This window comes from Bacillus rossius, chromosome 5 (assembly GCF_032445375.1).
Source record: "Bacillus rossius redtenbacheri isolate Brsri chromosome 5, Brsri_v3, whole genome shotgun sequence".
Lineage (NCBI taxonomy): Eukaryota > Metazoa > Arthropoda > Insecta > Phasmatodea > Bacillidae > Bacillus > Bacillus rossius.
The window spans coordinates 67,651,219-67,669,940 of record NC_086333.1 but is presented as its reverse complement, the minus strand read 5'-3'; the positions used below and the strand labels follow the sequence as shown (position 1 = coordinate 67,669,940).

General features: G+C 35.9%; 1 protein-coding gene across 1 annotated transcript; it reads right to left on the bottom strand.

Annotated features, from left to right (window-relative positions):
- Positions 1-793: 793 nt before the first annotated feature.
- Positions 794-17,829, bottom strand: LOC134531949 (stromal cell-derived factor 2). The gene is made up of 5 exons (XM_063368041.1): positions 17,640-17,829; positions 17,317-17,512; positions 7,904-8,031; positions 6,859-6,955; positions 794-4,043 (listed from the first exon to the last, which is right to left on the bottom strand). The coding sequence occupies exons 1-5, from the start codon at positions 17,701-17,703 to the stop codon at positions 3,878-3,880; spliced, it is 651 nt and encodes a 216-aa protein (XP_063224111.1). The 5' UTR covers positions 17,704-17,829; the 3' UTR covers positions 794-3,877.
- Positions 17,830-18,722: the final 893 nt, after the last annotated feature.

Below are 18,722 nucleotides of genomic sequence, written 5' to 3'. Positions count from 1 at the left end.
AGGGCAATTTTTTTTTTTATGACAGTTGGGTGGAAGAAATGGGGTAACAGGATTGCAGTCTTAAAAATTTTAATGTACATGACAGAAATGTAGCTAGTTCGTTTTCCGGGCTACCGTGCTTTGCGAGATAATGTTGCAAATTATGTGAAATTAGGAGTACGGCTTGTCAATTACATGAACGAAAAAAAATCTACCCAATCGAGCAGTCTCAAGTGAATCTCTTTCATCTTATAGACAAATATATATATTTTTTCCTTTGCCGACATATTGCTGGCATAAAATCTCATTACTTTGAATGTCCATGTTTTAAAGTGTAATTTATTTTTTCTGCAGCAACAAAGAAAGGTTTTTTTAAATCGGGCATTCTGTAATCGATCTTGGCCACCAGATGCTGTAGTTTTTAGTTCACTAGGTGTTTATCGTAACTGGTGTACTTAATTTCAGTACAGTGTTTCCTGTTTCCTGACATGTTACACTTCACAGTTTGATATTCCTGTTAAATCTCTTACTGACTTTCGATAATACAGCAACATCACTAATCAAGCAGGACCATGATCCCAAATGCGTCAGGTTAAAGGCCTTTCACTGAAGGTTCATTAATAGCAATGTGCAGCAGCATCTAATTGCAACTTTACATTTCTTCATTTCGGAAAATTTGAGTGTCCACTGGGTCACCATTTGCAAAATAACCCAACGTGGCACTTAAACCAGCTGCTTCTAACAGTTCTATCAGCCAATACTGAAGCCACATCCAGAGGAAAATGTTTGGGGCCAGAGGAATACACTATTTCAATACAGGCGAACAAATTTTAATCATTTACTCTTTGGCTTGAGGTTTACAAAAAAAAAAAGTAACAGTTTAAAAACACTTAAATTTTTTGTAAGTAAATTAAAAACCATGGCTGTTTCCCAATAGTAATGGTGCTTCCTTTACAGATGCAACCTTAACCAATGGCTCCTTTCATTTAAATGTAGCATTTCGTGAGAAACTAGCAAGTATGTACATTTTTTGTGGATATCTGTTCATCTCACAGATTCTTCACAAATTTATTTACAAGCAATTTTTAATTTGTACATGTTTCAAAGCTGGTTCAACTACCGACTATTGTCACACTTCTACTAAAGAGAACACCACAATCCCCTTAAAAACTACAAGGTTGCTGTAAGGTCAAGAGTGACTTGTCCTTTCACATAAGGCTGCATTTTGGATTCTGCAAGGATTCTTTCAACTATTCGAAAGATCAACAAAAATAGCAAACATCCTTTAAGATTAATTTTTTTTAGGGTCATTCAGGCCAAAGGGTCCTTTAAAGGCTTGGTTTCATCTCCCATGCTTGTTACCTCATTTACAGGTGCCATAATTTTTTATCCGTGACAATTTCTCACCATCTTCCATTACATAAACACTGCATTGTGTTCCGTGTATCGAATATCGCCAGATATGTGCAACTATTTTTCTGCCCTTTTTAAAAGTCAGTTCAGTCAAATTCTAATTTTTTTTTAACTAATTGTATCATGGTCACTCACTAAAAGTTCCGTTTCTGAGTTTATATGTCTGGTTAAAACATACTTAATAGCTTCTATAACCTAATCATCAATAAATTTATTTACGCAAATATGCAATGATCGAAAAACAAAAAAATTGAATATGAAGGGTGAAACCAAACCTAGAAGGAATTCAAAAGCAGCCAATAGTTTGCGACCCACCGAGTAATAAAAGTACAGCAATTTGTTTTCCATTTAATTTCCACAGGATATTTGAAAAATAATTTGTGAGATGATTCCTTAAAAAGAACCATTTACTTAAGATTAACTTGCAGCGTTACTATTAATTATTATATGGTTATCTCACATTCAAGGAAGGACAATTGTTTCGTTCCTTACAAAACTAACACAAGAGGAAAACACATCAGAGTGGCCCAGCATATGTCATAAGCATGAAAATCTAACAATCTGGTGGCATTTAAGAATCAGTAGACTCTTACTCATTGATGATGCTAAATGATGCAAGGTCAATGAAGCATTGTCAGCATGGCTTACAGAACAAAATCTAATAGAATTTTGTATGGCCACAGTTAACAATTCAAATATACTCATTAAACTAGACAGGATAATATACATAAAAAAGAGCTTGAAGCTAATCCTTATGATATTCGTACAGAATTTAAAACCATTTCTGACCTGTCGACAAAGCCAAAGACCAAGGCATAGAGCCAAGCATTTTTCATGAAAAAAAAAATGAATGCCCATTAGACTGCAAATTGGTGCGCCTGGGCCAGCGGTTTCTTCCTTGTAATTGGCAGCCATGTGCAAGAGAAGCCATTGCCTTGTTTGACCATGCCAATCAGGATGCATCTGCTTCCACAATGAATTACTGTGATTGGTGTTCTAACAGTAGACGAAAGAAATTCTCCCAATCACAAAACACAGACGATGCTACAGTGTTTTAACTCTCAGATAGTCTCGAAATCTTTTCGCAGAAAATACATGCCCCTAATACTGAATAATAAATCTACACATTAACACAAACACAGGAATTTTAGGCACATGACTGTTAAACATCAATAAATATAGAGATATGCCTACACATTGCTGAAAAAAACATTTCACGTGGGAGCATAATTATAAATTTTGTTAACTGGACCAGCATCTTCATCCACAAACAAATGAATAAGGACTAAACGTCTCATGTCAAGGTTGTTGGAGACGAGACGTGATGAGAGGTGAATGGAGCAGTGACGAATTGAGTGGATGGGGGAAAACTGGCTGCACCCTGAACACCCAATGGCTCACTGCAATGTCAGCCACGTTTTCCACTCTCATAAACTCTTAAGTTCGACCCCAACAACACTTGAAACTAACAAATCTTTGCAGGCCTCTTTCAACATGCAGACATACTATTTCATACTCTGTTCTGTAAGGCTTGCTAACAACAAACATGGCAGCACGCAATCAACTCTCACTGCAGGAAGATGCTGATCTGTCACGAAAACATATGCAAATGTGAGGAGAGGAAAAAAATGCTGCTCAACTGTAATTGGCTGGAGTTTGACCCTTGCTCAAGATCTATCTTTAACCCCCAGGCGCATGACGTGATCACAGGTGATATTAGCCTATTAACTTGATCTACCTCATTCAATAATAAGTCTACCGAAATCTACAAATATGCTGAAGTTTCAAAAACCAATATTTAACTAATAATTACCACAAAAAATTCATTCATTTTACATGGAAAAGGACCCACCCTTCTAAAACTAGTTTTCATGACGAATATTTAAAGCGAATGAACCGCAAGTAGTTTGTAGTGATCAACAAATATTGGTTTCAAAACTATATATTCAATAAATATACAAAACACACTGCAGCAATGTGGATAACACTTACGCTCATAAACAATATTATGAATAGAACTAAATAGGAAGTGATTAAAACTTCATTGTTACATTCAAAATAATTTTAGAAATAATTATCCTAATTTCACATAAAAATACAGCCTTTCAGAGTCAAAATATTGTTTGATAACTAAAATATGCTCAAAAAACAATAAAACACACAAAAATACTGTTACCAAAGATGACAATGCTGCAGCTATGCTGCTACGCTGCAATATACATTCCTTCCTAAGGAATGATCAACATAGTAGTAATAGTAATTTGTATGTTTTTTTTTGAGGTGCCTTTCAATATCCATTTAAACATGAGCAATAATAGTTAAACTATTTTGGCTCTTTCGTTAATAACTAATAAATAATACACATCCAAATTTTAAACAAAACTAATTTTGATACTTTGAACACGGCTCATACACCAAATAAACATTTCACGCAACTCCTACCCATTCAAAAGTAGGTATTTAAAAAATCTCAACAGACTTCTTGCTACAATTCAGTGTGGACGTGATGAGTGTTGAATTCGCTAGGATGAATGAAAACCCCTTCTTTCACTTGCCACTGAACGTTGTTCGACGACGACGATGAAATGCCAGCTATTTCAACTTGGCCATTTATTGGATGGCCATATGATCTACCAGTCGCCGACAAATACCTGTAAAATCACCAAAATTTTCAAAACATGATTCCCACAAAAATATTGTATATGATATTCATCGTGCTCTGAATATTCTTTTGTGAACTGTGAATCGTTGAGTACAGGACAAAATAGTATATGTATTTTATTTTAATCAAAGATTTTAATACTAATAAGGTGGAGGAATTAATTTAAAAAAATACTTTGGACTGTGCCACCAACTGAAATTCAGTTTTCACAAAACAGAATCTTAAGATAACACCAGTAATTTGTTCTAGAATCAGCAGTCACTAAGTGAAACTGGTTAGCGTCGAGGACTTGGAGCCAAGCTTGTCACCATCCCCCGTGGCTGTACCCAGGGACTCCGGGTGAGACGTCGACCTGAGCAGAGGGCTGGTGTTACAGTCCAAAGGAAAAAAAATAAACTTGAACCCACTATTATTTCATATTATAACTGATAAGGATTTTGTATACAGTCAGACCTCTCTGAAACGACCCCTCACGGTTCCCAGGAATAGAGTCGTAATAGAGGAGGGGTCGTAATAGATGTTTTCCGAAATTTTCAGTTGACTTCAACCCCCCTCCCTGCCAAACCGCTTATCGCTAAGAAACCAGCCGTACAATGGCAGAATGCTGTCTCTCACAATGCTAGACGGCTTTGCTTTAAACCCACTTCAACCTTCATTACAAGTCCGTCGCCCTACAGGCCACCTCTAAAGAAAATATGTCAAAAGACAGTTTATTTTTACTGGTTAGTTTACATATACGTTTTCCTGCGTGCCGTAGTTAAATACACTAGAACCCCGATGTCGTGAACCCCGGATTTAACGAAGCAGTGATTTTACGAATACATTCTTGGTAACCGTCAAAAAATTGGACATTTTGACCAAAATGTGAAAATCAGAAAAAAATAAAACTAAATGAAAGATCATTAAAATCTGTTAATTTTAACACACAGCGTATTTTTGTGTCTGCTTTAATACTTCCAATAATGTTCATGTAAGAATAACAAAAAAAATGGGACATTTCCTTTAAAAATATGCCAGCGGTAGGTTCTGCAACGCGAGTGGGCGCACACGAAGCTCGCCCGGCTAGCTGGCGGCAGCAGCTTCATGACGCATAAGCTCACCCCTCCCAGACACACAAACCATCTAGTGTCTTCGTTTATAACACCCAAACTTCGCTCTCCTTTGAAAAACCTTGAGTGAGAAAATGCTCTTTTCACCCTCCCTTGTCCCGTAAAATTTGGCTATTATGAATGGGGTACTAAAGGGGTGAGGGAGGGGTAAGATCATTGTAAATATTTTCGGAGTCCTCCCTCCCCACCAAACACACCCAAAAAAAAGTATGTTAAAATATGTCACTTTTCACACCAAGTTCGAGTTCAGTCATCTCTGGAAAAGAAATTACAAGCTTTCAAAATTAAATATAAATGTATTTTAATAGCAAGGGTCCTATGAAAAGGAATATACCAAATAAAATAAAGTTGGACCCCCTGCTGTCACCAAACAAAGCATAAAACGGCCCAATGCGTGGTTGCTTCGTTATCGCTCGCGCGAGAGGCGAGACATGGAATGTTAGAAGAAAGATAAATGCGGGGGAGACAGACGGCAGCCAGTGTATTTCCTGCGTGGGGAATAAGTGGCGTAGCCTTTTTTTTTTATGCTGGGTGAAGCGACCTTTTTCTGTCAACCCAAGGGAAAAGATAGTTGCTTGAGCTGTCAAAATAAACATCGCTGCAGCAGTTAAAACAAGTCCAGGCGGGCGTGCATCCAGTCAAAATCAAGAGAAATTCAGCAGGTAGCTTTGCCTTAACTGCGTACCACACTAGACACTCGCAAAAAGCTAAAGGTAAACATGTTGCCACAAAAACCTTTATCTGCACCCTGCCGGCAAAGGGACGTGGAATGGGGGTTGTCAAGCGCTGAAAGCGGTCGACAGGAAGTGGTATCTATTTTTAGATATGCGCTGCCTACGGCAGTACAGCACTGGGCAAGAGAAACGCAGTAACACGCTACTCACCACAAGAAACTTATTTTCTGTCCGATTTTCTTCGGATTTTCGGCAATTTTTTCACGGTCCCTAAAAATCGGGTTGTAATAGAGGTGGTTGCAATAAATGGGGTCACAACAAAAAAGGTTTTACTGTATGTACTTCGTAATCTGATATTTTTATGTAAATGAAGTGCAAGTGTAAAATTTGCCTGCTGTTGCCACATTTAAATTCATTCGTACTATCCAACGTGTTCCTGAATTAAGAGCTTTCTCATGGTTGTTTTACTGTTTTGGCTAGTCAACCAACTAAATTAATCATTTTTTGACTACTATTTGATTAATGACCTGGGATTTTATTATCGTGAAACTTTAACATCAACTATAACTTACGAGTTAACACATTGGACTCTTAAGAAGTGAATCTTTAGTACATTTGTCAGGGATTGCGTAACATTGGTCATCCATGTAATCATGGCAAGTTCATGTACGTACCTACCTACATATTCATTTCAGTAATTACATTGTTTAAATATTGATTGATTTTAAAAACTGAAATTTCATTGTTTGTGAATTATACCATTCCAGTCTTGTGTTTCAAAAGTGTCTGGCGACCTTAATTGATTAATTTACCTATCAAATAGATGATAGATGCTTCAAATGACACAAAGCTACATCCACACAAGACGCTATTCTTTGTGTTAGCGATGTTAGCTACATGAGCAAAATCCAGCATCTCAGGTGTATTTGTCTACTGTGCCCGATGTCCTGTGAGACGTCTACGTGCATGTGCTACAGAAAGGAAACAGCCACGTGTCGCCAGGGGGGCACGCAACACTCACGCATCGGTGTCCACGTGCTTCAGCATGACCGGCTGTTCTCGGTCCCAGTACTCGCCGCTGCACACCACCATCCAGTGGTCCCCGGTGTCGCCCTCCCCTGCACAATCCACAAGCTTGCCACACCTCCAAAATATTACAAACACAGGGTTGCTACACACATTTTTGAATATGAAATTCCCTGACCTTAGCAACCTTGAAACACAGAGGGCAACGATAAACACTTAAGTTTTATTTCACCTCTTAACTCAACTAGCCAGTGAATATTGCTACAAAAACTAAGCCTAAGGTGTACGAAAGGACATGTGAGAAGTACATAGTACTCGTCAGCAATCTTAGGCTGCAAAATAAAATAAAAAGAGTAATTTTAATCATTGCTTCAGCAAACTGTCCATATGACTTATGACATGCAAACATACAATTTAAAACTGTACAATGATCTAAATGTAGGTTTAGGTCACTGATAAAGCATTGTGTATCAAAATCAAACCTTACAAACGACAGCCATCAAACGAATTGACACCTACGACTAATTCAATCAATTTAAATAGTTTTCAAAAATAAAATCACGCATACAATATTAACAGCTCACGAATGAATGGATGCATCATTGTTCTATAAGTCGGACGGAAATTATTAAGGAGCTGGAGTGAGCAGCATTACAAGGGAGAAGGGTGGAAAGGTTAGTCAGACTGTATAAGGTGATAACGGTGGTGACAAAAGGGGGGCAGCTGGGGACTAAGGTATACAGAGGAGGGTATAAAGGGTGGAGAGATCACAGGTGGAAGCTCCAGAGGGAATGGAGGTGAACAGAAAGAGGATAGGAATGCTTTCCTCAGGAGGACGGGGAGGGAATGGAATGGGCTGGATGAAGGAATGCTATGGGTGAGAGATGCAAGAGATCTGAGGAGATGACTAAAAGGAGGGAGGAGGGAAGGGTGAGAAAAGGGACGACTCCTTGCCACCGGGTGAAAGCCCAATTTCGAGCGTTCACGTATCAATCAATCATAATTAAATAAGGTATCTGTGAATGCATCAAATGAAGTACCTCGGTCATCCCCGTAGGCAGATATCTCCTGGTTGGCGGTGAGCGGCGAGGAGAAGTAATGTGAGTGGAGGTTCTTGGACGTCCCCAGGTGCTGTAGCCTTATCACCTCCCTGCACTTGATAGGTTCGCTGCACAAACAAGGTCAATATCAACCTCCGCAACTTTCTCTATAGCACATTTACAAACCTACAAGCTTTACTTATAAATACTTAATACAATTAGACAATTACTTTTCACAAATTAATTATTGTGTGGATGGTACATGTTGACATAACAAAGGGGGCCATCTACCTGGAATTATTTAATAAGGATTTTTTTAAACATGAAAACCGAAGCATTAACATGCGGTACAAGCATTCGCCTAGTGTGTCCCTTCACCTACAAATATTGACACTGCTAGTGGGGAAAAAAAGATTACTAACTAAATATGCACTTTATTACCGAAACCTCGGTTCGTCACAGGAATACAACAAACAAAAACTAGCCATATCACATCAAGCAATAAGGAACAAATTACTTGGCACTGTGTTTGACGACATAAATAATTACAACTGTCTAATTCACTCACACCCTTACTTATTCCCTGAAGATTCCTGATGAAAAGTACACATGTGTACACATATATTTTCATAAATTTCACCACTTCCCCCATCGGCCCCTCAGGCAGATATGATTTAAGTACTAAATAATATCCTTTATTACTTTAATTTGCTGTGAATTCAGTATGCAAAATAGAGAAAAATAAATTTTAATTTGCCACAAATTTCAAAAGTAACAAGATCAATTTGCTCAATCCAGACAAAATTTGCCTATTTGATATTTTGCAGTGACATGTCATTTCATACTTTAATAAACTTTATTTAGTATGCTTGTAAAATTATATATACAATTAATTTAAGTACAACAATTTGGGACAGAAAACAGCCAGATGGATATAGTAGCACTAAGCAGTGAGCAGGAATTTTTGCTGTTTATTGTGGTTTTAGGCTATTAAAATAGCATAAATAATAAAGTAAATAATAAAAATAATAAACTTTATTGTTGACTGTGTGCTAGTGGATGTTCTTCGGGAGGTTTGTGAACTGCTTATGTGGCAGATGTTGGGTGAATTGCGTAATGTGTGTTTTAACTAAAAAAAAATTAAGATATATAATGAAAATTATTGCAAATTATATTTAGATTTGATATTTGGTTCATTAAAATTTATTTACACTATTTCAATAAAAGTAATTATAAATTGAAAAACATGTCTCCTAATATCTACTTAGTTTAGTACAAGGAATTTTAGAAATCTCTCTATCTAAAAATTACAGGGGAAATTTAAAATCTTACCACATCAGAGTTGACCATTTCCAAAAACCACTTTGTCCAAAAAGTGAAAAAATTGAGATAATATCACAAGAATATTCTCTGTAGTCATATCTATGGGAATCCGCAAAAAAGAATTGCCAAACTCGACATTGTCCCTTAGAAAATTGATGTGTAAAACTGTAAACATTTCCAGAACCCACTATGTCCAGTTCTGTTTTATTTCCACATCACACTTCCCATCACACTTTGTCCACATCTGTTTTGCATTCCAGAACACACTTTGTCCAGACATTGTGTAATGGCTGCCATTTTGGTGAACAGAATAATATTCCAAAACCAGCTTTGTCTAGTTCCCCCAAATGTCTGTATTTCATGTTTAGACTATAAAAGTCTTGTTTATTATTTTGTTTGGTCTCGTTTTCACTGTGTTTTGTGTTATCTATGATGACTTATAGCAACAGCTGTTGTGTTTTATGTTTTGTATTCTATTATCAAGTGATGAGGGCATCTGTTTGCTTTTAGCAGAAGAGTTTTAGACAGTATTACAAACTATCTTAGGAATATGAATCATGAAATGGAGGCCATGGAAATCCCAATAGTTCCTGCAGAGATAAACCGTGGCCGTAAGAAACTCAGTGATCCTAGTAAATGGCAAAAAAAATGTAAAGAAAAGGAAAGGTAAGATTCCTAACCTTATTTGCAAAATTGAAAGTTCAACTACCCTATGGATATTTTATAGTTTGTAAATTTTACTTCATGTATTATTGAACATTTAATTGGTGTTTAAAGAATTTGTAATTTATTGTGTCTTTAGGTATCTCATACACAATGTTGTCTGCTTATGGCTTGTACCGAATGCTTCACTTGTTTCAGGCATTTTTCCAAGAAACTACCAACAATGCCATCTTGTCAAAATCGTCCCAGAGATGTGTTTCAGTGCAATATGCTAACAATGCAAGACATCCGAAGGTTTCAACAACGTTTTTATTCGCCAGATAACAAGATAGATCAAGACAAATTCATTTTGAGCTACTGTTCGAAGTGAAACACCAAAACGAGAGCGGATTCGTCCAGAAGGTAAAAAGTACAAGAAGAAACAAGTATGTTCCAAGTTTGTTATGCCCCATTTGCAATCAGGAAAAGGCACGCATTTGATAAGGGTTTGTCAAAATTGTTTTGTGCATGTTCTTGGCATAGGGAAAGACAGGGTGAAACGGTTAACTAAAATGCACCTTACTACGGGACTTTCTCTCTTTGAAAATAGAGGTGGTGATACACCTTCCCAGAAATACACTGCACAAAGAAATTTGGTTAAGGGCTACATACAATCATTGCATGCTGCTGAGTCTCATTACTGCAGGTCAAAGAATTCTAAAATATTTTATCTTCCTGGTAAACTCAGGATCAAGAAACTCTGGCGAGGTATCAACAATGATAGTGAACTGAAAGTGAAGTATGAATATTTTCAGAAAAATCTTTGTAGAGGACTTTAACATAAATTTTAAAACACCAGCAACGGACATGTGCTCATATTGCCTACAGCTGAATCATCAAATTCAGGAAGCCTCTAGGTTAGGTGGAAAATCCAAAGTTGTAAATGATTTGATATTAGCAAAGAGAGCACATAAGCTAAGAGCGAATGCGTTTTATCAGTTACTCAAAGAAGAAAAACCGGGTGAACTGACATTTTCATTCGATTGTCAGAAAAATCTGATCCTGCCAAAACTTCCTGATCAAGCTAGCTACAATAGTCGTCAATTAAATATTTATAATTTCACAGTATGCCAAGGAACATCGAAATCCCCACAAAATCAAAGAAACACATTCATTTATTCATGGTCTGAAAATGAATTCCCAAAAGCTTGTAACCAGATCACCTCTGCTGTGTTTAATAGATTAACAAATACAGATATTACGGGTATTACTACAGTTCGTCTTTTTGCTGATGGCTGTAGTGGTCAAAATAAAAACTGTACCCTTATTGGAATGGCAAGTAAATGGCTCAGTCAAGCTCCACAACACGTACAGCAAGTTCTGTTGTTTTTTCCCGTCACAGGTCACTCCTACATTCCACCTGATAGAATATTTGGCAGAATAGAGAGAGAATTGAACAAAGTTGACACAATTGTGCTTCCTGATGAATATTACACAATTTTGAGTAATCATGGTACTTTGCTTCGTCCAACAGAACATTTTAAATTTTTTGACTGGAAGGAAGCTGTAACTCGTGTAATAAAACCAACACAGTCATAGCATTTTAGATTTTCCCAGTGTAAGAGATTTATCTTAACGAGATCGTGCAAGAACTCAGCATTGATTCTCGTTCGAGGGGAGTGTTTTTATAGAACAGACCTAGGACAAGGGCGAAGTGTTTTGAAGTGTGGTGTTACAATCTCAGATTTAACACCCGAGGTTCTGGAATCTGGTGTTCAGATTAAAGGCAGTAAGCTGAAGGACATTAACAATCTTTTGTGTAAACACTTTGGGAGCCAGTGGAAAGAATCTGAAAACCACCTGAACTTCTTCTTGCAATTATATCAGTCAGTAAGTGTTGACAGTGTTCATACAATCATTGAAAATGAAAGTGATGCAGAAGACGAACCAATGGAAGAATCTGAAGAACTGCATGTGTAGCATTCAATTAAACATTGTTGATTTGGTGAAATTGATTATTTGCTGACACCGTCATTAATATTGATTGTTATTCTTGTTTCTTGAATAGGGGCTAAGGTTTAAATGTTTTCTTTTAATTTAATTACGAATGTATTGTTTTAATGTTGTTTTTTTTACGACCTTGTCATAATAGCTTCATATATTGTGGCAAGATTTTTCAACATTTCTTTTTAATTTACAACTGTTACTTTGTTTTTCATTGTTTGTGTGTTTAAAACTGTGCAATAAAATATCATTACTATATCGAGAAGAAAATATGTGTTTCCATTAGCCACTTTCTCCAACATGTACTGTTCCAAATACCACTTTGTCTCTTTGATATTTCCAAACTCCACTTTGTCCAACTTTAAAATCGAATTTTCTCAAAAACTAGCTGTTTAATTTTTATTTCCTTTATGGGTACATGCGACCTATTAAATCTAAACAGCTAAGTAAACATTCCATGAGTCGTAACATCTCCAGAGAACAAATACAGGTTTTTCCTATTTTCTGGGAAATCACTTATGAAGGACAAAGTGGTGATTCAGTGTGTTTATAAATGTGCATCAAGAGAATTCCAAATGCATCCAAATTCAAACCAACTAACTATATTAATGTAAGAGGATGATGGATGTACTTAGGGAGGTGGCTTCAGGAATTGGGAGAATAAAGTAGATAGGGTGGAGCTCCTAGCCACTGGGCGTAAGCCCAACCGCAGGCCTACCAACTAATCTAATCTAATCTACAAAAACGGCACTGTGGTTGGCAGGCACATCTGCTTATTGTACAAGAAGATAAAAGGCATAAACTACTAAAAATAAGAGAATGCAAAAAAAAAATTGTAAATAAGCAATGCAAGCAACTGCTAACTTTCAGATACTTTCATTTGAGCTAGTGTTGCCACCTTCTGTATTTGAAGTAAAGTGTTCGAAAAATGTTAAAACATACAGATGTAATGTGTAAAAGGCTACAATTTCATTTTAATCACACACATCATGTATCGACTTATTAAATTAGCACAGTGAGAAATTAAGCTTTTAAATAAAAATTTTATGAATCTCACACATTTTTATGAAAACAAAAAAATTGTTTATGAAAAGAAGTTAGGAGAAAATTATGTCCAAATTTTTAATTCTTCCATTCGTCAACATTACGCAGTTAGCCAAGCGATTTACAACATGACTTCATTTGCCCATCCAAATATTTTCCCACATCAGTGCTGCCAACTATTCATGTTGGCAATACTCGACATTGCAGCTTTTTAAAACAGAAAGAAAAAATCAGATAACATGGTTTTCACACACTACACACATCCATAAATTTACCCTGCAGAGATAGTTTCTTAATTCTTACTGGTTTGTAAAAAAATAACCGTTTAAAGCTTACATAATACCTGTGTTTTCACACTGCCATCACCGTTCATTGTTTACCCGCGATCATGTATCTGTTTCTTTAGTACAACTGTAGCCAATTATGGAGAATAAAAAATATGATAATTCTTTCATTTCATATATTATCCCTGGAACCTGAAGGCTTGAACCCAATGGCATGACCCTGTTGGCTTGATCCTGTGGTAAATGATGCTTGCTGTTTTAATTCAGTACGTCAAAAGATTCTGATAGCATGATCCAGTTGGCTTGCTCCTGTGGTACATGATGCTTGCTGTTTTAGTTCTGTACCTACATCAAAAGATAATGATAGCATGATCCTGATGGCTTGATCCTGTGGTTTATGATACATGCTGTTTTAATTCAGTACGTTAGAAGTTTCTGTATATTAAAAAAAAATTCCATATAATAATGAGTAACAATCATAAGTTGAATAAAAAAAATATTGGTTGTCTGTAAAGTCGGTTTACGGACGATAGTTTAACGTGACATAACAAAACAGTGATGAAATGATTGCATACCTTTATGAATGAAATTTAATATTTTTATTGAATTATCACTATTTTGTATGGATACAAAGAAGGAGTGAAATTAAATCTACAATTTAATTGATAAATTTACTTTTATTTGCACTCATTATGTAATTCAAATATGTTTATTACTTTAACGAACAGATTATTTTAACTATAACTTTTATACATGTTTGCTATTTAACTTCTTCCAAACTGTGTTATTATATTAAGGATAGGACGATAGGAAAAGTAGGAAACAAATGGGAGTGTTTCAAGTTTAATGTGCCTCGAAAAAGTCAAATCGATGGTTGTTCCAATCGAGTGGAAGAGAGATAGATGCGGCGGAAGCGTACAATGAGCGTAATGGGACACAGCATAATGGGACAATGTGCGTAACGGGACACCTTTTTCGTGCGTGCAGCCGGTGTTCATCGATTTATTAGACGTCACGTCAAAAGGATTTTTTTTTAAAATTACAATCATAATTCTTGGCTCCCACAACGTGACTCAAAATAATACGTACTTAAAATGCAATGTAACAAAACAAACACATTTCGTAATACAATTACTTATTTTAATAAAACAACAACCATAAAATATAAGCATTAAAAATTCCTTACAACAGCAACACAGTCATTTTTCGAACAAATTTTATTATTACAAAACCTAATTTCATTAAAGTTCTCAAAATTTTTTTTAAAAAAGAACCACATGGGTAAATAATGAATGTCAGCGACTGCATGAATACATAGGGATTGTAATGAATGTAAGCTGTAAACTTTTATTTATTACAAACCAGTAGGAATTAAGAAACCTTCTTTTAAGGTTAATTCTGTAACGTCTAAAGTATGTGGAAAACATATATTCCTATATATTGCGGGTAAACAATGAATGGCAGCCAGCAACGTAAAAGCACAGGTATTGTAATGTAAGAAAAAAAAATTTAATTTTTTTCACAAACTAGTAAGAATTACAAAACCATGGTATTTATTTACTTGGGCGGTATTTCCGAAAAAAAATGTTAAAAATCCGAAAATACCTTTATTTTATGCTCTTCTACTTCCTCTTTTCATTAAAAGCGGCGAAGATTAGAAATTCCAAATACTTTAGGAGATATCGAATTTTTAAATTTCTTCATATGTAGTTGAGCGGTATTTGCGAAAAAAAATGTTAAAAATCCGAAAATACCTTTATTATATGCTCTTCAACTTCCTCTTTTCATTAAAAGCGGCGGAGATTAGAAATTCCAAATACTTTAGGAGATATCGAATTTTTAAATTTCAGCACAAAACCAGCGCATTCCTGTGGCCTGCGTGCACAATTGTTTCTTGTTTACGTACGAGTATCTGTTTTTTTTTTTATTGGATAATGATGTCACGTGATTGTTCGTGATAGGCCAGAATTCAAATGAACTAATACGTGATTATTTAGTTCAATTATTGTTTAAAACGGTGTTTAATTACCGCCTCCAACTTAGGTGAGTTTTTAACGTTTCTAATTTTAAAGTCTTATTTGTTATTTTGATATTGTTGCGCAAGTAATAAGTAACAAAAAAATTACGTGAGTTGTTACTGTACATCCTTTGTTACGGGTTTGTTATGTAAGGTCAGTTACATTATAAATAATTTAAAACTAAAGAATAATTAAAATTAATTCACATTATTTTTAATATCACCTTAGTTTGAAAGTATTTATAATGTAACTGACCTGACCTAATCGACCATTTTAGTTTACTGTTCACCCTCTGTCCGGGTTTGTTTGGTCAGGTCAGTTTACATTATAAATATTTTAAAACTAAACAGCCATTAAAATTAATTCACAAAATAATTTTTAATGTCGGCTTAGTTTGAAAGTATTAATAATGTAAATGACCTGACCTAATCAACCATTTTATTAATTACGCATTCACGATTCACGTATTCACGAACACGGAAAAATAACGAAAACGGCGCCGCTCGAATGGTTCCACAGGTCTTGTATTGCAAAAATAAAAAATTCGATATCTCCTAAAGTATTTGGAATTTCTTATCTCCGCCGCTTTTAATGAAAAGAGGAAGTTGAAGAGCATATGATAAAGGTATTTTCGGATTTTTAACATTTTTTTTTGCAAATACCGCTCAACTACATATGATGAAATTTAAAAATTCGATATCTCCTAAAGTATTTGGAATTTCTTACCTCCGCCACTTTTAATGAAAAGAGGAAGTTGAAGAGCATAAAATAAAGGTATTTTCGGATTTTAAACATTTTTTTTCGGAAATACCGCCCAAGTAAATAAATACCAAAACCATCCCTTGGGAGTATAATTAGGAACGTGTATAGTGTGTGAAAACTGGACGTTTTCCAGTTGTTTTTTTCTATGTTCTAAAAAGCTACACTGTCTGATAATTACCTCCATGTTTTCTATCTCAGAGATTTATCTTGATGTTTATTATATAAGTCATGTTCCTGTACATTTTGTATTAGCAAATCCTCACTAAAATAAGTCATAATTAAATTGTTTGGAAGTGAGTTTTAACAGTCATACTATTATGCAAAACATCTGAACAAACAAATACAAATTCCACAAGCCTGTTTTCTGGAGAAAATTGATTGGCACAACAAAACCCCAGATATAATCCATCAGTCTCTCCTTAAAAGTATTAATTTGCCAAACTTTTGATGGACGGATTTTTTTTTGCGCATATCACGTAATAGACGGAGGAATGACGGAGGCAACAGGCTATTGTAATTCAGACTTTACAGTTTCAAGTTGGTGACGTCTTGTGACTTACTTCTTTAATAAACTGGGTATCATAGTTTTTTTGTGTGTGTTGCATGTTGTATACTTTTGCTCTTGCGAAGTTTATAAACCCCAGCTTAAAGATTAACTTATTGATTTTAAATTATGTGTATTTTATTGATATTTTACCCTACTAAGTCATAAGCCGGAATTACAATAGCCCCTCACTTCCATCGATCACTTGACTTGCAGCCAATAAGAGGGCCCAAAAAACTTTCATCCATCTGTACATAAAAATTTTGCTAAACTTATAATATTTTTGACGGATAGATGAATTATATCTATAGTTTGGTAGCGCCAGTCAATTGTCACCAAAATACAGGCCTGCGGAGTTTCTTCATGGCAACATAACAGCTGTCAAAACTCACATCCAAACAAATAATTATGATAGAATTTTTCTGAGAATTCAATACAATGTGTACAGGAACACAACTTAAATCATAAACATTGAGCTAAATCTCAGAGAGAAAAATACATGGATTGTTGGCAGCATTGATTTAGGAAAATATTTGGACAGATGGATGAAGTGGTGATGTAAATTGCTTAGCAGCTGCCGACGGACATCGGACAGAGTCGACGGGCTATTGTAATTAAGGCCTAACTTTCACTTTCATAGTTATCTCCTAAAAAAACTTAAAATGCAAGTTCAGCTCTTTCTGGATGACAAGCATGTCACTGAAAACAAATTTAACAATATTTAAGTATTCACTAAGAATTTATAATAATAAGAATATCCACTATCGAATAATGTTAGCAGCGATACATTACCCTCGGTTACAATGCTTTTTAGTTTCAGCCTTTACTTCCCAGTATGAGTTGACATCTTCTTGTATACTAATTCCTGTCACCGACTGTTGACCACTTCCAGTGCCATATTTAACATCATGAGAGTGAAGCCGAACTTTGTAACCAACATTCAGAAGTTTTATTACAGATCCACATGTGACGTACTGGTTTCCTCTGCCTGCAAAACAATACAAACATTTGTTACATACCAAAATGTATCATGCCGGTAAACAAACTTAAGTATAAAGTCAGATTAATATTTAAAGGCTGTACTAAAGTAATATTTGTTCCAATTAACGTTTTACCTTCCACTGTTCCCATCAACACAAAACAAACCATACAAATTATTAAATTAACGCACTGTAACATTGTGAAGTAAAAACCCGACGACCAACGTCAAAACAAATGTGAACAGACGAAATACGTAACAAAAGGCGATTGGTTGAAGGGGTTGAAGCCTGCAACCCAACCAGTAGCAGCCGTAGACTTAAACACGTACCAATTACGTCACAGAATTGAATTCAACCAACATAACAACGCCTAAATTCTCTCGGTTAACTTATTACTGAAAGTTTGTATTTATTGCGGTAGGAACAGGAGTTTCAGTCTACCTCATACTTAAGAACTATTGGCGTTAAGTTTATCGGGAACTATGATTTCAAAAAAATGTCAGGTTCTCGATGTAAAAAATTATCTGCATCCCATAAGACCATAAAATTAAAGTAAGTGCGCTGATATTGATTCTTTGGTATCAATAACGGTCTTACAGGAAACTACATTGCTATTGGTGGCTTGAGAGCAGTCACAGTTAACTGAAAGCAGATCTGAAATAATTGGTGGTATGGGCGCAACCGCAGTTTCCAAACTCACGTATTTGACACATCAGCTCAAGCACTAATCACATCACACACAAGGAAGTTGCTATTGTCGTCGTCCCTCCGAAGGCTATAAAGCCCGGCCTCCACCCGCCAGTATTAAACCCCGCTAACAGAACGCACCCCTAGCACATTTTATGTGAGTCAAGCGAGCAGCTGACGCCGGTGAGTGCCTTCCCAGGTACGTCCATATGCCAACACCACCAAACAGTTCTCACGCATCATAAATTGCTGTGATTAATTAAGTGATTTTTAATTAGCGGAACAACACTTAGGGCCGTATTCCAAGACAAAAAAATAAGGGTTTAGGTGTTGAATATGCGATACCTGTACCCTAACCATATTCCAAGTGCACGATAGGACACGGCCAGTACCTTATTTTTAGGGCACTGATTTTTGGTGTCCTATCTGTTGCCGTTTCGTTGCCAAAATCACGCGCATGCGCAGAGCTCACTTTTTCGTTGATTTCTCCCAGATGGCTGAATCGCATCTGGCGCCATTAACTCATATATA